Raw genomic sequence first — 18,669 nt, 5'->3', positions numbered from 1 at the left:
CACTTGCTAGAGTCGCATAGCCACCTCTCATACCCCACTCAAACCTACCTATACTTGAAGAGTGTTGAAGGTGGGTCGACATCCTTGGTCCTTTGTTCAGATTGTGCGTACCTGCGCCGGGTGTGTTTGGTACTGGTCTTGGCGGGTAGGCATTCGCATCGCTTCCTACTGGCGTTCGCAATCCTTGAGCGATGTGTTGCGAGAAGCGCAAAGTTTACCGAAATGGCGCACGGTGCGGCGGAATGCGCGTTCGTTAGCGGCACTAAACAGTTCACTCTGGAACTCCCGTGCCTCGTCGGGCGTGAGGAAGTTGACTGCTGCAGTTGCAAAAGTTCCGGCCGTGGCCTGCTCAAACCACTCTGCGATCCACTGCTGAAGTTGAGGGCCATTAACCTTGGCTAGCTGAACCAATACTCCTGCTGCCGAGCCGTAGTCTGAATCCACTCGAGTAGGTGACATAGCACCAAGAACAACACCTCGAAGCAGATAACTTACCAACATTTTGTTGCTATCCTCATGTGCCGCGTTGTCAGATGTGCACAATGAAGCAAGCTTTACGCGCGTGTTGTCCGTCTGAGATTGCACGTAAACTTGTTCCAGAAAGCACAGCACCGCCTTATTGGCATCGTTGTGCGAGATCGCTAGTGCTGCCACTGCGCACGAGAACATACTCGTCATCAGCGGGCGGCCTTGTCCAGAAGCGGCACCTGGTACAGGTGCGGCCAGGACATGAGGTACACATCTAACGGCACGTTCCATAAGGAAGAAAAACTCTTCCACCACGTCTGGACGCGCTTCCATGCCTTTCGCACTTGCGAAAATTGGCGTAGTCGTCTCAATCAGTGTGAATAGCATGCGAGCAAAGAGGGAGTCCATTTCCGCCGAGTTTGTCTGATTGTGACCATGAGCGAAAAACTTGAGCACCATGCTGGCAGTATAGAGATAGGAAGACTTCGGCTCCGCTTGGTAGAATGCCAGCAAGTTGTCCACAAGCTGCGGCAACAAGGGTGCAATCTCCGCACCACACATACGAAGAATGCGCTTGTAGCAACGGCATACACGTTCCACAAGCTCATCATGACCTCGATACAGCGCCAGCAGCTGGTTGATCAGCGGCCACAACTGCTCGGTAAGCATCACAAGCGGGTGCTTCTCGCCTTGTAGCTTCGTAATGTCTAAGTACTCGTAAATAGCCATGAGTCGCAGCAACTCGTTCAGCGCGATCTGTACATGACTTTTGGCAGCACTCGAAGCAACCAAAGAAGTGAGTCGCTGGCCAATGCCCTTCATCACTTGATCCAGAAGCGACAAGATACGCGTCAAGTCGCCAGAATTTGCCACGCCCGCGCAAATACCCTCCAGAATCAGCACCTGGTCCTCCACGGACATAAGCTCACGCTCCTCAATGTGCAGGTAAAAGGCAACGATATCTCCACCAAGCATGGACCAGCAGTCCATAGCCAAAGCGCGAACTGCAGACGCTGCAGCTCGCGCTACTTCCCACTCACCATAGCGAGCATCACCTGCACTCTTTGTCACGCAGGTATTCAGAAATCCCACCTGGGCTGAAAGGGCCGCTGGATGCGCACGCAACCACTCGGCGTACCGCGACACAATGAGACACGACGTATAGCAGATCGCGGGGTGATTGGCAAACTGCGGGAGATGCTGGAAGATCAGCGCAATTGGTGCGTCCAGATCCTGGGCGTTTGTCTTCGTCTTCTCCACTTCCCGTGCAATAGACCGGAAACAATACAAATGCGCCTCAACCGCCTCCCAGCTGCGCGACTCCGCCGGCGCTTGAAAAATCTGGTTCAGGCCGTTCACACAGTGCTGAAGAACAGCCTCAACTCCCAGTAGCTGGCAGCAGTCGCGCAGGATGTCCCCAGTTCCTGGCGGAAGCCCTGAAGTCCTGCTGTTTGTCCACCGGCAGACTCGGGAACTCCTCCCGGAACTGCAGCTTCTGCATGCACAGACTCGCCAAGCGCTCCAGTCGGGGCTTGTACTGCGCCATGAGGGCCGGGGTGACACGATGCTGCAGCCCCTGGAGCAGCCGGAACCAGAACGGGATGGTCACGTCCGCCACCTCGGCGTCCGGGCAGCTCATGCAGTCCAGCAGCAAGTCGACGAGCGCGGCGTGGTCGTTCCCCGCTGCGTGCTGCTGCAGCAGCAGCTCCAGATATGCTTCTCCCATCTCGGTGAAGATCCTGCAAAGTCCCAGGCACGTGTCCACGTCCTCTGCCTCCACCGCAGCACCGAAAGCTCCCTCAGCGACAGTAACCTCGGGGCCAGCCACTGCACCACCAGGTTCTGGTGCGCGTACGAGTGCACGACCTCCACGGCCAAGTCCACGGACGCGTCGAACAGCTCGTCGCGCGCCAGGAAGCCCAGCAGCGAGTGCAGCAGCGGGTTACGCACCACCACCTCGGCGTCCACACGGACGTAGCGTAACCAGCTCGTGAGCGCGCGTAACCCCGTCTCCTGCGCCTCCACCGAGCGGTTACTGTTGGCCTCGTGCATCACCTGGGGCAGCAGCCGGTCCAGCACGGCGGGCGCCCAGGCGTCCACCTCGTCCTGCATCCTCTGTCTGAGGCTGCGCTCGGCCAGCGCGTCTGCCTCCTCCACCAGCAGCAGCAGTAACTCGGCGAGTACACTGGGGGGTACACCATGCTGCGCCAAGTGTAACAGGGCGTACCCCACCACGCTCTGGCCGTTGCACTGGGCGTAACTCTCCTGGACCAGCGCGAGGAGCTGGCTGGGGCTGTTGGCTGAGCTCTGGGCGTCCTGCAGCTTGAGGTCCTGCGGCTGGAGGCGCGGCAGCGTCGCCACCAGGGCGAGCAGCAACTGCGTAACCACCATCTTGGGCAGCTTGGCGCTACTGGATAACCAGGTTACGATCCGGGTACTCCAGCCGGCGTAGTCGCAACTTGAAGTGGAGGCCTGGCGCCGCAGCTTATTGGCTAATGTCTGTGCCGAAAAGAAGACCGCGGGGACGCTGTCCGAATTTAGCGCCGCCGTGCTGTTTTCGGGCAGCAGCTGGTCCAGCAGCGACGCGCAGACGCTGAAAGCCGCCGGCGTGAGCTGGAAGCCGCGCAGGAACGCGTCCGCCGCGCGCGTGGCCTCCGGGTTGGTCAGGTGCGGCTGGTACAGCGAGTCCAGCGCCGCCAGCACCACCCCCTCCAGCTGCGCGCCGTCCTCCGCTGACGTAGCCATGTCCGTCGCCTCTCGCCGATCCTTCGTGTGGGGAATGGTTAACATTTGACTTGGCGTTTGTAAGGGGACAAATTTAGTGTGGAACACACAAAAGGGGTGTCAGTATCCCGCGTTTTGTGACCTGCATGTTGCCTTTTTCGTAAAAGTATCCACCAGGTCCTTGTCATCGGTATCCGGATACGATCAATGCACACAAGCTGTCAGCGAAAATGTTTCTCGTCCATACAACTCGATTTGCGCCGAACACTCGACCTCCCATGAATCCGTTCCAGCTTCAAATCGTGTAATTTGTGCTGCGTCACTAGTCAAGTATCTCGCGTTGTCCTCTACTCCTACGAGAATTTCCATAGCTGATTATATATTCGAGGTTATGTTTTTCCTGAACGTTTACTTCCCCAGCATGACCACTCGCGGGTTCGTTCGATACCACTTTCAAGGAGAACCAAATGAAGACTAGATTGAAAATGGTTTGAAGAGACTCACTCAAGCTAACTCGCTCGCTAGTTGTGACGACCACATTGTTACTCGAGATGAGTTACAGAATTACGCAGCCGCATTGTATCCCCAGGAAAATACCTGCGTTTCGAAGTTGCGTTTATTTCTCTCACGCATTTTGTTGGAGTCTTGCAGATCACTATCCCAATGACAATATCCCCACTCCGTAGTATGGCGCTTACTTGTTGCGCTTGAAAATCTTGCTGACTAACAGCGTGAACACCTCCGATGGCATCATCGTCACCTTCGCAATTTCTTCCGAGAGCGTCTTGTACGTCTCTTCCTCGTAGCTGTGGTAAACTGCGGCGAGATCTAGCTCGTTGTAAAGCTTCTTGATGACCGCAATGGCGTCAGGGTCGTTGCGGCCGTAGTTTTGCTTCAGCGTCTCCCTCTGCTCAGGCGTTGCGCGATCAAGCGCCTGGACAACCAGCCAGCTGCATTTGTTGTCTTGGATATCGGTGCCAACCTTGCCAATCACCTTCTCGTCGCCGTAGCAGTCGAGGAAGTCATCCTGGATCTGGAAGTACTCGCCAATCTGCACGCAGATCTTCTTGGCCAGATTGTGGGAAGGCTCATCGGCAACCCTGTTCAGGAACATGGCACAAGCAGCCGAGAGGTAAAACGTGTAGTAGGCCGTCTTGTTGATCACGATCTGGCGGTAGCTGCACATACATAGGGTGCTCGAAATTAGACGTTGCAACCGTTTCCATCAGCGTTGTTAGACGTACCGTTCAACAGTGAAGCGGTCGAGGTCGGCCTCTCCATCCAGAGGCTGCGACGTCAGGTCCAGCAGCTGACCAATCTCCGTGTGGAAGACAACCTGGGCATGCACACATCTATTTAGCTTACATTGTACTCATTGATCATGGATCATCAAACAATTCCACGTACATCGTGGAAGGTATCAACTAGATCCAGGTAGTACGGCTCCGAGCGAAAGTGCTTCTTGAGGATCTGGAAGACGAAAGCCTCCAGCAAGAACGCATCGTTGATGGCAATCATCTTCACGTTGGGTTTGCGGTACCAGCACGGCTGGCCACGACGAGTGATGGACTCGTCCATGATATCGTCAGCCACGAGGAAGAACGCTTGGAGCTATTCACAATGACATATCACCCGTCAATTCACCACATACGTTGACCAACAAGACATCGTTCCCACTTGCCCACTCGATGCACCAGCCCAGAACACTGGCCTTTTCCTTCAGCTCCGGGTGAGGACCTTTCCGGGGCCATGGCCTGCGTGCTGCACCATGTCAACAAAACCAACACATCAGTCCCCACGCTAGAAAACCCAGCCCAGTGCGACGCCTGAAACCCACCAGTGCACGACGCTGATGCCGCGGTTGAGCTTGCCGCCGATGCAGTTGTACTCCACCACCTCGTCCACCCAGTCCAGCGCCTCCTGGGGCAGCTGGTGCTTGGTGCGCAGCAGCTCCAGCACCTCCAGCTTGAGCTTCCCGCACACAGCAATGAATTCTGCCAATGTAGACCAGGGGAAGACACCACCACCAGTTAGTTACAAGTACTGCGAACCACACGAGCTTCCATATCCTCCGTCGTGCAGCAGGTGATACCTTCGCGTTCCTGGGCCATTGTTCGGGTGGCGATGACGATCAACAAGTGCCACCTCACGTTTTGGACCTCCTCGACGCAACAAATCGTACTTTAACGAATGCATCTAGGGTCGCGAAACGACGCGATGTGAAAGATGTAGCCATGTTGATCATTGCTGCAGGACGATGGCGAGCAAGAAGCGCCCCGAGAGTCGACAGAAGCTTGAGAATGACGGGTCCAGTCGTGTTCCAGCACCCAGCGAGAAACGGGTGGTGCGTGAGACCCACCAACGCCCGGTGAGGGCACAACCCATGCGAGGACCGAGCTCTGCGACCCCGGGCACTGCGCAGGTTAGCTGGAAGGACACGGCGCTGGCTGGAGGCGCCATTGTTTCTCAAGCAGAACTGCAGGCGAAAATGAAGGAGGATATCTGCACACAGCTGCTCATTGACGGATACGTGCAGTCGTTCGTGGATCTCTTCTATCTGACGCATCGGAACGATCCAGCGTCCCAGCAAAGAGCTAACGGAGGTGCCCCGGAACCTCAGCAACCTAATGCTAATGGAAATTCGGAAGGTGCTGGGCCGAAAACGAATGACTTATCAATGCAAGAGTTACCGGAGATGGAATTCCTGCGAGATCAGCTGGTGGCGGCTGAGCATTGCAAGCGACGCGGAGAGATTCCTGACGTGATGGCTGCTTACGATAGCCTTGCCACGTACTGCTCCGAGAAGCAGGACACCAAGACCATGATCTTTTTCTATGAGAAGTGCTTGGAGATTACGCGGCTGGTCAAGGACCAGATCAGCGAGATGCGCGTGCTGAGCCAGATTGGCAGTGGATATCATGCCGCTGGTGATTTGGAACAGGCGCGCCAGTATCTCGAGCTCTGCGTGGCCGTCGCGAAGGTTGTCTACGAGCACGAAGATGATGAGGAGCTTCGTGGAGAGACTTACTCGCAGCTAGGCAAAGTGTATGTGGACCTTGCGTTGCATCATGAACGAGCAAAGCAGTTCCTGGAAGCCATCGAGCTGTACAAGCTTCGGCTGGACTGCGCGGTAAAGTCACACAACCCCGAAGCGCAAGCTCACGCTCAATTCAAGATTGGCAGCTGCTACAACGCGCTCAACGAACCCGCTAACGCGCTCCCCTTCCTGGAGACTAACGTACGTTCATTGTTTGAAGTATCAAATTGTCACCTTCTGATAACGATCAATGTATCTGTGCTGTAGCTCGCGGCAGCAAGGCAAAATAGCGACGCGGAGGGCGAGGGCAACGCCTGTGCTGCACTGGCAACTGCGCACGAAAAGCTGGGGAACCAGCAGCTCTCGATCGAGTTCCTCAACAACTACGTGACGATAGCAACACGCGCCGAAAACGTAGTCAACCAAGCAGACGCTTGTGCGCGACTCGGCCAAATTTACACAGCCTCCCAGAACTTCCACCGCGCGCGCGAAATGCACGAGAAGAACTATGAGCTCGTCCAAGCGGTAGCTGCGCGCACCGGCGACCGGTTGGCGCAAAACATCTCTCGCGTCAGTGTCGGCGCTGCCCGTGCAAACGACAAACTTGGAACGCTGCTAACGCTCGTCAAGGATGACTTCCACGGCCTGCTGGCGTGGAAGAACACGCGGGCAGTGCCCACGACCGAGTAAGCTCAGATTTCTCCGTAACCCGCAGCTTGCAATACGAAACTCTACTCCGTTTATTCCCCCGATCGTTGCTTACTTGGTAGTGGCGGCCAGCGGCCCGCCCTCCGTGGGAGGGTCCACGATACTCACGCGCAGCAGGCGGCCGTCCAGTTCCTGGCCGTTCATCTCGCTGGCCGCCTCCAGCGCCTCCTCGAACGTCGCGTACACCAGGGACGCCCACAGGTGCGTGGACGAGTGGTCGGGTGTCAGCAGCTTGGCCTCCTCCAGCGTTCCGTAGCCCGAAAACACCTCGCGCAGCCGTGTCTCGTCCGTCTTCCAGTGCAAACCTGCGGTGGGAAGACACCCGAGCGTTCAGTCTCGATTGCAACATGGATACAGCCGCTTTCTTGCAGCAAATTCACGTCCTACCGATCACGGAGACGTGTGTCGACATCATACGCAGGGAAGATCCAGCTACCGGCACCCTCTGGCCGCTCTGGCGCAGCGTCCGCATCGCGAGCATTCCACCGCGACGCATGGCCATGGTGATCAGATTTTGACTACCTGCAGGGGTCAAATACTGTATCCATGAAGTCAAAAATGAACACAAAGGTAATCAGTTCGTTTACAGGGACTTCACGGCAGACGTGGTCTCTCTATAAGAATGCATCTTGTAATAGCTTTCAGGAACAATCGCCACGCAGCAAGGCGACCGCAGTCGAGAGGAGCCAAGGAGAAGCTCACTTCCTCTTGCCCTCCTGCATCACGCACGCCGCTCCAGCATCTCTCACTGCACCGCACACCTTGTACACATCACCCCCTACCTCTCTACCTCTTTTTCCCGGCTGAAATTCTCCTGAAACTCGCGGAATGGCCCAAGTCGCGGGTGACAAAGTCATGACGGAAGTGTCGGCGGCTGCGACGCCCCCAGGCAGCAGCGGGGGCGACGCCCGCCCGCGTCTGCGCACGTCCACGAGTCGGCAGAGTGTCGTTCCCGTGCTGCAGTTCTGGAAGGCCTTCGATCTGGACAGCAAGCGCGTGCTGCTGGACTCGCAGGGGAGCACCATGAAGAGCGAGAAGGACGCCAGCGTGCGCTCCCGCAAGAAGCTGGCGGAGACCACCAAGCACTTCCGTCGTCTGGCCACGGACGCCGACAAGGCGGCGGGCGCTGGGCCGCTGCTCAAGGCCTACCAGGAGGAGATCGACCACCTCACCCGGCGAGCCAAGTTCTCGGAGAACGCCTTCTTCCAGCTGTACAAGGGCCTCTACGCGGCCCCAGACCCTGCGCCTGCGCTAGCGCTGGTGGCTTCTAGTTCTGGGACGGACGACTTGACGGAGGAGAACAGGAAGCTCAAGAGGGAGCTGAAGGAATACGAGGCCGAGTTCGCGACGCTCAAGAACCAGGACATCACCATTCGGAACTTGGAAGAGCAGGTCGCTGCTGCTGCGAGGGAGCAGGAGGATGCGGTGCACCAGCAAGTGGAGCAACGCACAAGGGAGCTGGAAAATCAGCTGGAGAATGCAAAGTTGGAGTGGGCGCAACAACGCCGAGACTACGAGCGACAACTGGAGGCGTCACGGGCAGAGATGAGGGAGACGTTTGCGAAGATGGATGCGATGCAGTCGGATTTGTTTGCACACAAGCAGCGATCGGGGCTTGCGCGTAATGCGCTCGACGCGGAGATGGAAGCCATTTCACAGGAGTCACTGCTGTCGCAGACGCTGCAGTTGGAGAACACCCAACTGAAGAAACAGCTCGACGAGTTGTTGAGCGCTTCGACGTCATCGGAGATCTTTGATGCACGCTCGTCACTTTCAAATGCGGACGGAGATGTAAGTGAAAGTTTGCAGTCGGCCAGGGAGATGCAGGCGGAACAAGATTCAGTCGTCGCGGCGCTGCGTCAAGAGGTGTTCCGTTTGAAAGATGCCCACTCGACAGCGAATGCAGCATCAGCAGAAGAAATGAAGCGATTGAAACATGCGCTAGAGAATGCCCAGCAGGCCCAAAAGGATCTGGAGTCTCAGCTGGCAGCGAGGCCAACAGTTGAGAAGTTCCACGAGGTGACCCGCCAGCTGCGTGTTTTGCAGCAACTAGAGTACAACATTGTCGATGACGATGATGAAAGGAGCAAAACTTCTTCGATGGATGCTGCGGAAGACAATGAAGCTGCCGGTGGTCTGGAGGCGGCTACAGTCGAGGTTGAAAAAATTCTGGTATCACGTGTGCGTCGTCTCGAGCACTCGCTGCAGGAATGCGAGCGCACCCTTCAAGCTCGGACCTCAGCATTGCAAAAGGTGCAAGGTGAGCTCCACGACCGAGATGCTAAAATCCGCGAGCAGGCAACTCTTATTCGCAACTTAGAAGAGAGTGTAGCTGCACTGGAGAAAGCTCGACGAAACCGCAGCAGCGCCGGTGTTATCGGGGGCGACATCGGATCAGAGATCCTCATGGACGCTATGGAGGATCAATTCACAGGAACCTCAGGGTCTTCCCGCGGGGGTGTGATAGCGGCGGCGACAGCAGACTCAGCGTCTGCAAACTCGGCCACATCGTCGGATAGCAAGATGCTGGAGATCGTTCGTGGCCAGCGTGATCGGTTCCGCGAGCGGATGAAGGAGCTCCAGAGCGAGAAAAACCGCGTGGAAGAGCTCGCGCAGTCGTACAAGAGCACGGTGGCGCGTCTCGAGACAGACAACATGCAGCTGTACCACAAGATTCGCTACTTGCAGAGTTACGGCGGCGATGGCAAGTCAGCGGGCTCCCGCGTCAAGCCCAACTTCTCCGCTCTGGAAGATGGATCCGGAGGTGCGTCCGACGTTGAAGCGCGCTACCGCGGCATGTACGAAGAGAAGATGAATCCATTCGTGCAGTTCAACAAAATGGAGAACCAGCAGCGCTTCACGAACCTCAATCCGGTGGACAAGATCCTGCTGACGAGCGCCAAGCTGCTGCTGGGCCACCGCATCACGCGCAACATGGCGTTCGGGTACATCCTGCTGCTGCATTTCCTCGTGGTGGCCACTCTGTATTCGTTCATGCACGTCTGCGGGGTCACGAACGACTCGTAAATCGGCGACTAAAGCGCCTGTTGTGTGTGCATCAAAAACTAATACAAGTAAACATGTATCTGTCCATTGCGCTTCAACTACGAATTAAGCTACGAATTACGTCAACCACTTCCAAAATAGGCTAATTCGTCACTGAGACTTTCAGCACTTGAGCAATAGCAATGGGGAGGTGGCAGACTGTGGTCAAGGCGGCGCTGTGGCTGCCCGTGGGCGTGACGGTGAACGCGCTGGGCGTGAGTCTGGCCAGCGTCAAGGGCCGCTCCATGCAGCCGGCGCTCAACGACGGGCTGACGCAGGACGCGGTGCGCGACCGCGTGCTGCTGGACAAGTTCTCGGTGCAGATGCGCCACCGCTACCGGCGCGGCGACGTGGTGGTGCTCGAGTCGCCCGAGGCGGCGGGCCAGTACCTGATCAAGCGGCTGGTGGCGCTGGAGGGGGACCTGGTGACGGACCGCAGCGGCGGCCACCGCGTGGTGCCCGTGGGCAAGTGCTGGGTGGAGGGTGACAACCCCACGTTCAGCGACGACAGCGACTCGTTCGGCCCCGTTCCGCTCGCGCTCATCGACTCGCGCGTCCTGGCCGTCGTGTGGCCGCCCAGCCAGATGAAGATCGTGCGCGGGGAGCCGTCGGAGGACCGCGTCAACGTATAGAGCAGCAGGGCGACAGGGTAGAGATGATGTAGCTCGACAGTTACGTGGAGAAACTCGCGCAATATATGAGCGGGTTGCCATGCTTGCGTTGCGTTTGATTGAGCTACGAGGGGCTGCTATAGGTGCCAGACTATGCAAGGGGAGGAGAGCAGAGTTGAGGGTCGAAGAGTACTGTGTTGTTTTTGGGGTGGTTTGGTGTTGAGTGACGGTGGTGCTCTCATTTCGGCGCACGTTGATGCAAGTCATCGTCTTGCTGCTGCGTGCTGGTGTCGAGCGCAGCTAGTGCAGCAGCACCGGAAATCGTTTTTGCGTGCACTCGGCGGTGCGGAGGTTCTGCAACGTCGGACATGGCTGAAACCTTCAGTTGACTCATTGTCACGTCAGTTTTGGTGCAGCTCGCGCTCTATGGAGCTTGTCAACTGCAGGCGGAGGAAGTGGCCATCGCTAGCGCTAGTCGTATGGACGTTCCAGCCCTTGGTGATTCAGCAGCCATTCGTGTGAGCAGTGAACTCGTCGCACCGGAAAACGCGCGGTGAGCATTCGACCGAGGCGATGAATGTGAGCGGAGGCAGGGGCAATCAGGCTTACCCGCTGTCCGACAGTCTGTCGCCGAACGAACCGGCAGCGATCAGCTCAAGCTCTACTGATCGACCAGTAGACATGGAGCGAGAAACACGTTTGATATCCACCAGAATCGGCGCTCTATGTCTGCGAATAAAAGCACCGCCGCAAGCAAGAATGGAACGGGATGGAAGCGAAGGCATCGGGTCGATTGGGTATGGACAAGAAATATGCTGTGATGAAATACCTTATCGTGCGGTGCAATTGTGCAAGGCCACCAGCAAGCTAGTAGCCTCAACTTGGACACCGGCACCTTAACTACTCTTTGTAAATACACACCGAACACTCTATAATACAGGCCGGACGCCCCAGCGGGGGCGCCGATAGATAGAAGGGGGGTTGAGAGCGAGGGAGGCCAGGAACCCAGAGCTGCCACCCTTAGGCGCAGAATCGGCGGATGTGGGCCGAGTCCGACTGGCTGATGAGCGCGTTGGTCTTGCAGTCGATGGAGCAGAAGCCGTCGACGGGCGCCAGCGCCTTCTGGAACGACTGCGCGCAGTTGCGGCACTTGCTGGTCTCCGAGTGGATGGCGGTGTCGTAGTGCGACGAGCGGTTCTCGAGCGTCATCTCCTCGCTCAGGATGTAGAAGGCGCTGCGGCCCGAGCCGTTCCAGGGCTTGAGCGTCACGTAGCCGTAGTCCACGAGGCGCAGGAAGAGCGCGGCGCAGCCCGTGCGGCTGGACATGATGCCGGCGTCCACGAGCCAGCTCACGGCCTCGGACTGCACGAAGTACTGGTACTGCAGCTTGGAGCGCTTGTCGCGCGAGGTGAGCGCCAGCACGTCCACGGCGCGGAACACGAGCTCCTCCTCGACGTCGCCCAGCTGCTCGTTGTCCGAGGACTCGCTGGAGGCGGCGGCCGACTCGAGGCGCGTGAGGCTGTGCGCGGAGGCAGAGGACTCGAGCGAGGCGTCGGCCAGCGCGTGGCAGTGCGTGCACACGCGCACGCGGCCCTTGTAGCCGAGCTCCGGCAGCCGCACGTAGAAGGGCGAGCACTCGCCGCACACGAGCTCTCCGCAGGCGCGGCAGTGGTGGCGGCGGCGCGTCCAGATGGAGAAGTCGTTGCCGCAGCACAGGCACGAGTCGCTGGCGGCGTCGGGGCGCCACTGCGGCGGGCTGCCGGCCTGCTCCTTGCCGGCCAGCGGGCTGCTGAGCGCTAGCGGCGAGTCGCACGCGGTCACGGACACACCCATGTCGTCTTGGGCTGGAGGCGGTCGCTCGCTCTGCTCGACGTACGCAACGCGCGCGAAATCCGAAAGTGAGCGGCAGGTTGGTTTCTCGGCGAGGCCGAGCCGTACCGTAGTGTGCGCCGGCCCGTCTGCCCGCCCCGGCGCTGTTCTGCCCATCACCGTCACGTCGTCAGCTGAAGCGCTCTCTTCTTCAGCCTCGAGTCGGGCGAGTCTCCGATGTTGGCAATGACATGGGGCGATGCCGGCATGGGCGCCGCCGCCGGATGGCACACGGCTCGCGCGAGATCTCCGCCGCGAGTGCAGGCTGTTATGTCGCCCTGCCGACCGCCGACACGGGCGCCACCTGAGGCAGGCGATGAGCTTCCTGTACGAGCTGGTGCCGAGTCTCTAGGCAGGGCTGCGGTTCATTTCGCATGTGTGCTCGACAGGATTTGCCGGCCCGACACCGCCTCGGAATCGAGTGACTGGAGCCACTTGCACGTGGCGTCCGTGCAGCGCGCCACCTCGACTATCGCGATCACGGAGCGGTGTGTTGCCGCCGTTGCGACTGCGAAGCGGCAGTCGACTTGCCGCGGCGCGCGTCTAGCGCGGCGTTGCATTGCATTGCACGGCGCAGTTAAAGCTTTTGTGGGATTGCCTGTGTGGGCCGGTTCAGAGTGGCGGACCGCTGCGAGCGGTGCCGCCAAGGGAAAGCGGCTCGGAGCTGATTCCTTCTCTTCAGAGAACAAACGTGTTGTTCTCCGCGTCTGATTTTGCTGCATGAAGCGAGGGCCGGTCGGACTGCGGGTCCCCAAACTTGCGTTGCCATCCTTGTGCGCTCGGCCACTCGCTCGTTGTCGCAGCGTGGTTGAAGCGGCCTCGCCGCGGTGGATGTGTCCACGGGCAGTCCACCATCAGAAAATGCCCGCGGCGAGCTCCGTGGTATTGAAGCGCGCAGTACCGGGCGAACTCGCCCTGAATTGATTGAGGCGACGTCAAACACCCCCCAAGCAGCTTCAGCTTGGCAAAGACCCCGCCAAGTTGGGACACACAGGGCCTCCACATCGAGGGAGAATTGTTCCGAGGTCGCGGCAGCAACTTCACCATGGCGGCGTCGCGGCGCCGCGCCGACTATCCACCGAGTTGCTCACATGGCTTGGAGCTTCTTCAAGCATCGCGCCTGCTGAAAAAGACTGCCATCTGCGAGCGCACAACACCGACTCTCTCAATCAGTGCGTTGACGCAGGGCGCGTTGTTGACACATACAGTCTCGCCGAGCATGCAGCGAGCGTGAAAGTCTCAGCAAAATGCTGCACCCTCAGTCAGGGGCACTCACACCCGACACCGATACCAAGTCCACTTTGCGCGCCAATGTCATCGCCCCACAAGGTACTTCCTCCATTATCCTGCCGCCAGAATCTCTCCCAGATGTACATCGGGAAGCCTTGTGATGCGCCGTTATCGCAAATGAAAATGCCCACGGCTTGTCTGCAGCGGCAGCTCCTGCTCGCACTCATGGTTGAAGCGCGTCGGCCGACATAGAGCGCGGTGCATCGTCGGCTTGCTCGCCAGCAAGCTGAGCGTGGCGGCCGAAAGAGTCGGCGTTTCAGCGATTTCACAGCCTGCGCACGAGCCCAGGATAAACGGAGGAACAGGCTCGAGATGTTGAGCTTTGAAGCGAGGTTCGAAAAGTTCACGCGCCGGATGTCCGCTGGTGAAACCTTCAGGCCGGACTTATGGGCCCGATGGCATCCGCACGGGTGGATTGGACGCATTGACTTGCCTCGCCCAAGGAGACAGGGCCGCTGCACGTCAAACGAGCGCTGCTCAACAGAGACCGGTCGACTGGAGCGAGGACCTCCCGCGTGTTGGCCAACACGGTTGCGGCGCAGACGCCCGCGTGACGTTGTGCGGCCGCATTCACGGTTTGAATTTCACGCTGCGTACAGCATGCAATACCGCACGAAGCTACCAGTTCGGCGTTGTATTCTGCACGTGACGAGCAGCTTCACATTCATGACATTTTAATGCCAACGGGTTGAGCCTTAAATTGAGGTTAGTCACGGTAAGGCCGACAAGGTCGACAACAGCACAAGAGTGCCGATGCAAGGTCGACAACAGCACGAGTGCTGATGCCTGCGCTGCTGACAGCCAGTGAGTGGGACGGCAGGCAGACCAGCCAGGGCCGAGCGCGGGTTGTCGCAGCTCGTCATCGCGGTGTTGGTGCTGGTGGTGATCACCGCCGCCCAGCAAACGGGTGGCCTCGCGGAGCCCGCACGCGGAAGAGCACGCGGTCCGCGCCGCCAGTGAGCCACCATCCCGACCGATTTGAAGCCGCCGCCGTGGAGACGCAAGGAGTGGCAGGCGTCCTCCACCCACCACCGCAATGGTGTCACCTGGCCACTCGAGACTCGAGTGGCAGCCCGCAGAGGCCAGGCTCGATGCTTGTCAAAGCCCCGAGCTCCACTTCAACGCGATCCAAACTCAGACGCCTCATCCCCACTTTGCGCAAATGGCTACCCCGCCACCGCCAGTCGTTCCCGCTTTCCCGATCAAAACATGTCGCTGTTGAAGTGCTTGAAGCTGCAAGGGTGTAGCCATGCCTCAGGCGGCAAAGCCGGGTGCCGCCCAGCACTCCAAAGCAGCGGTACTGTGTATGCTTGTACAGCCGCTGATGGAGAGCGCTCCAGGGCCGGATCTCACTCAAATTGCGAGGCCCCGCATTGATATGCAGCAACCGATAGCTCCGTCAAAATCTCGCTGGTACCCGTGGACTGCTTGTGTTGTAAGCTAACGACTTCATCTAGTCTGTCTGGGTATCTCTGCTTCATCGACCAGAACGGAGCACAACTTTTCAACGAACACGGCAAGAAACACCTGAGGTCACCGAAAGTTGTGGCTGAGTGCGCAGGCCACAAAGGTATATCGAGTGAAAACGTGAAGATTGTGATTTTGGCGAAATATCTTGTGACTTTTGAGGCTGTCTTTTTGCAATAACATTAAAGTTACATTGTGGACTTTACGTTTTCGTGTAGTGATTTCGACAATGCGTTTTGTACTACCCGATCCACAAAACTCACGTTGAAGAGCTCAAGTCCGAGCTGCTAGAGGCAGTAGAGCCGCGTGCCGCACAGCACGCGCTTCATGAGCGTCTTGCGCAGCGAGAGCACGGGCGCGCAGCCGCGGTCCTGGCCCGAGTAGTACTCGAGCCCGAGGAAGCCTGCGCGGTTGACGCCGCCCTCCTTGTTGTCCTCCTTCTCCCAGCGCGCGGGCAGCTTCCAGCCGGGGATGCCCGGCTCGCCCTGCACGAGCGTGAAGCTCTGGTTGAGCCAGTTCTCGCCCGGCTCGCCGATGGCCAGGTCCACCAGCACCTTGGTCATCTCGCGCTCGTCGTGGACCGACAGGTTGAGCGCGTAGACGCGCTCGGGCGCCATGGGGTTCATGATGTTGAGCCAGCCCAGCATGCGCGCGCTCGCGTGCTGCTCGGGCCGCGACATGGCGTCGTAGAGGCGGTAGAAGTTGTGCAGGTCGATGAGCCGAGAGAACAGGATGCGCGCCGTCTCCGGCCGCGCGTGGAAGGTCGCCGGCATGCACGAGATGATCTTGGAGGCCTGCTCGCAGGAGAGCCACCGGTCGCAGATGGCCGACTCGATCTGCACCATCTTGAGCCCCACGTTCTCCTTGGTGGCGCCCGTGAGGCGGAACGTGTACGCGTGGTTCATGACGAAGTCCCAGCCGCGCCTGAGCACCGACGCGCGCGTCTTGGTCCAGAACTCGGACTGCTCCTTGGACGCAGCGCGCTTCACCCGCGCTGCTAAAGATCCGGGTAGCGCGGCGGCCTGATCACTGTCGTCGCTTTTGGTGCTCGCCGAGTTCTGCAGTGGCTTCGGCTGGCGCTGGCCGTGTTCGCGTTGAGCTCGAGTGGGGCCTAGAGATCCCAATGCGTCAGGCAACACGACGTCCATTTGCAGCAAGTTGATGAGCTGGTCAAAGCGCCGGTCGCTGATCTGCGTGGTGCCCCGCTTTGGGCGCGTGGTGCTTACGTAGTCGAAGCAGAGCTTGCCTCGGCGAGGCAGCGAGTGGAAGAAGGAGTTGGTGAGCACGATGCTACGGCCGTCCAGCTCTTCGTTGCGGAAGTTCTCCCAGTTGCCATGCTGGGACGTGTCGGCGCGACCCGATCGCAGCTTGGAGAAAAGCTTCTCGCTCTGCGCGACCTCGGCCAGTTTATTGAGCGCGATGCGGTCCTTGTGCTTGGCCAGATCGAAGGAGTAATGTGCGGTTGGGTTCCCCAGCACTACGGAGTACGCGCTGCCCAATTGAGCTTTCAGACGACATCGCTGCATGAGCGTCAGTGTCCGTCCCACTAGAATCTGTGCCTCCTTTGCCGTCAGCATTTGCGGGAGCATGAGCGCGATCGTCTCGATCTTCTTGCTTTCGGGCTTCAGATAGTGACAGGCGTCAAGGAGCTGGTAAGCCTGAACTGCTGTGAGACGAATTTCCGAGTCGTACATGGCCACGTGGAAGAGATCGTCTTGTTCAGCCTTAGAAGTTGCGACTTCAGTGATGTTTCGGATCAACAGCTCGAGACCAACTCGGGATATTTTACCTTGGCGGAAGGCTTCGTCATTCGTAGCAAACGCTTCACGGTCGTACAGGAAATCGATCTCCAGATGGCCATCTTCAGGGATGACCCATGGTTTTTGTGTTGACGCGTCCAACAAGGACACAAGCGGAACTTTTTCGAGGTCCGCATCGTCGTCGCTCGAATCGTGGCCGAGCAATTTGCTCTTGATTCGGTCTAGTAGTCGATCTTTCATGAACTCGACGAATTCGTACTCCTCCATCTCACCGTCGCCACTGATGTCGTAGGTTGAAATGGCGTTGGCGATTTCTTTCTCGTCGTAGTTGTTGATCCCCAACATTTTGAAGGCTTCCTCGACCTCGTCGGCGTCGATTTTGCCAGAACAGTCCTCGTCAATCATCTGGAACACGGCGTGGAAGAAGTAAGCGCTGAACTCGCCTTCTTCGATGAAGCCCGATTCGTTGTAGTCAAACTTCTGAAACATGGACGCCAAACTATCCATTTGAGGGTAGAGTCCGAGCTGGTTTAGCACTGCCTCGAGCTCTTCCTGGTCAACGTATCCTGATTTGTCCCGATCTACGTTGGCGAAAAGAACGTCTATTCCTCTCGTCTCAAGCGTGGTTTCCTCTTCACTGTTCTCCATGCTGCGGTGAGTACTTGCGCCTTTGTGCTGTTCCACGGCGAGATTCTCCTTCTTGATAAGGGTGATTGGCCTCCTTGCCGATGTCGGTGTTTTATACTCTATGCGCAAGAAGCGACATCCTTTTCTAGTGGCTGCAAGACGAACGAGCTCCATCGCGATCATCTTGTCGTAAGGCTCCACGAGGTTAAGCGAGTATCTGCCGGCGGGCTCTCTTGGATTGAAAATTCGGCTCGATTTTGCATCAAACACTGGCAAGTTCTGCATATTGAATTCCCCGCTAGCACTCTGCTGTGGTGCACGGCCGCGTGGATCGGATGTATTCGTGGATAGTGGTGCACCAGGAACTGCGGAGGGAGCTGATGCCCCGATTGGGAGGATGTTTACTCCGAGGTTGCAGGCGTGCAGCTCAATAGTGCAGCCGACCTCTGTTCGATTCCCGCAAAGTGCTGCCATAAGCAATTGACCACCTTCTCTTCCGATGTTGTTGCCATTAAGCTGAAGAGTACGCAGCGTGCGATTTGACCTGATGGCGTTGGCAAGTACCATTGCACCTTTCACCCCGATGCTGTTGTAGGACAAGTCCAGCATCTGCAGGCTTTTGTTGAAGCGCAATGCCTCGCCAAACATCATGGCGCCGGCATCTGCGCATGCGTTGTAGGCGAGCTTCAGCTCGACAAGTGTACCATTATCACGGATAGAGTTCGCAAGCGCAATGCTGCTTTCCAGGCGCAAATAATTCCACGACAGATCGAGATGAACGAGCACAGGATTCACATGCAGCATGTTGGCTATGGCCTCACCACCTGTTGTGAAGTTAGGCTGGACAACGTTGAGGTTCTCGGCCTTGCCAATGCAGTTCCTGCTCATCCAAAGTCGTGTGATCGATTGGTTCTTCTCGAACGCTGTCATAAAGGCCGCACATTCGTGGTCGTCGATGTCTGCGTTGTCCACATGCAACATCTCCAGAGTACAGCTGGACGATACAAGGTATTCACGAAGTGTTTGAGCGCTCTTGGATCCTATTTGGTTCTGCGAAATGTCA

General features: G+C 58.0%; 8 protein-coding genes across 9 annotated transcripts; 3 read left to right on the top strand and 5 right to left on the bottom strand.

The window, feature by feature from the left end:
- Positions 1 to 165: 165 nt before the first annotated feature.
- Positions 166 to 3,213, bottom strand: IUM83_05561 (uncharacterized protein; the record flags this gene model as incomplete). Of its 2 annotated transcripts, XM_067929708.1 has the most annotated exons (3): positions 166 to 1,860; positions 1,928 to 2,207; positions 2,282 to 3,213. In XM_067929708.1, the coding sequence occupies 3 exons, from the start codon at positions 3,211 to 3,213 to the stop codon at positions 166 to 168; spliced, it is 2,907 nt and encodes a 968-aa protein (XP_067799523.1). The 2 variants fall into 2 exon arrangements, with proteins under 2 accessions (XP_067799523.1, XP_067799522.1); XM_067929707.1 differs by having other exon boundaries at positions 1,847 to 2,207.
- A 673-nt stretch (positions 3,214 to 3,886) lies between these two features.
- Positions 3,887 to 5,303, bottom strand: IUM83_05560 (Farnesyl pyrophosphate synthetase; the record flags this gene model as incomplete). Its single annotated transcript, XM_067929706.1, has 6 exons — positions 3,887 to 4,370; positions 4,437 to 4,528; positions 4,600 to 4,803; positions 4,874 to 4,946; positions 5,030 to 5,186; positions 5,285 to 5,303. 6 exons carry the CDS (start codon positions 5,301 to 5,303, stop codon positions 3,887 to 3,889), a joined length of 1,029 nt encoding a protein of 342 aa, XP_067799521.1.
- Positions 5,304 to 5,575: 272 nt separating this feature from the next.
- IUM83_05559 (Molecular co-chaperone STI1) lies at positions 5,576 to 6,919 on the top strand (the record flags this gene model as incomplete). Its single annotated transcript, XM_067929705.1, has 2 exons — positions 5,576 to 6,430; positions 6,497 to 6,919. The coding sequence occupies 2 exons, from the start codon at positions 5,576 to 5,578 to the stop codon at positions 6,917 to 6,919; spliced, it is 1,278 nt and encodes a 425-aa protein (XP_067799595.1).
- Positions 6,920 to 6,988: 69 nt separating this feature from the next.
- IUM83_05558 (Glycine-rich RNA-binding protein 2, mitochondrial) lies at positions 6,989 to 7,794 on the bottom strand (the record flags this gene model as incomplete). The annotated part of the gene is made up of 3 exons (XM_067929704.1): positions 6,989 to 7,242; positions 7,325 to 7,475; positions 7,720 to 7,794. The coding sequence occupies 3 exons, from the start codon at positions 7,792 to 7,794 to the stop codon at positions 6,989 to 6,991; spliced, it is 480 nt and encodes a 159-aa protein (XP_067799686.1).
- On the top strand, positions 7,766 to 9,964 carry IUM83_05557 (protein casp-like; the record flags this gene model as incomplete). The annotated part of the gene is made up of 2 exons (XM_067929703.1): positions 7,766 to 8,703; positions 8,755 to 9,964. 2 exons carry the CDS (start codon positions 7,766 to 7,768, stop codon positions 9,962 to 9,964), a joined length of 2,148 nt encoding a protein of 715 aa, XP_067799684.1.
- Positions 9,965 to 10,125: 161 nt separating this feature from the next.
- On the top strand, positions 10,126 to 10,614 carry IUM83_05556 (Signal peptidase I; the record flags this gene model as incomplete). The annotated part of the gene is made up of 1 exon (XM_067929702.1): positions 10,126 to 10,614. The coding sequence occupies one exon, from the start codon at positions 10,126 to 10,128 to the stop codon at positions 10,612 to 10,614; it is 489 nt and encodes a 162-aa protein (XP_067799469.1).
- Positions 10,615 to 11,613: 999 nt separating this feature from the next.
- Positions 11,614 to 12,426, bottom strand: IUM83_05555 (Lateral signaling target protein 2; the record flags this gene model as incomplete). The annotated part of the gene is made up of 1 exon (XM_067929701.1): positions 11,614 to 12,426. One exon carries the CDS (start codon positions 12,424 to 12,426, stop codon positions 11,614 to 11,616), a length of 813 nt encoding a protein of 270 aa, XP_067799685.1.
- Positions 12,427 to 15,506: 3,080 nt separating this feature from the next.
- On the bottom strand, positions 15,507 to 18,587 carry IUM83_05554 (Leucine-rich repeat-containing protein 74; the record flags this gene model as incomplete). Its single annotated transcript, XM_067929700.1, has 2 exons — positions 15,507 to 17,560; positions 18,179 to 18,587. 2 exons carry the CDS (start codon positions 18,585 to 18,587, stop codon positions 15,507 to 15,509), a joined length of 2,463 nt encoding a protein of 820 aa, XP_067799594.1.
- Positions 18,588 to 18,669: the final 82 nt, after the last annotated feature.

Source organism: Phytophthora cinnamomi (assembly GCF_018691715.1).
Source record: "Phytophthora cinnamomi strain GKB4 chromosome Unknown Contig4, whole genome shotgun sequence".
Classification (NCBI taxonomy): Eukaryota; Oomycota; class Peronosporomycetes; order Peronosporales; family Peronosporaceae; genus Phytophthora; species Phytophthora cinnamomi.
This window is presented reverse-complemented; position numbering and strand designations above follow the sequence as displayed.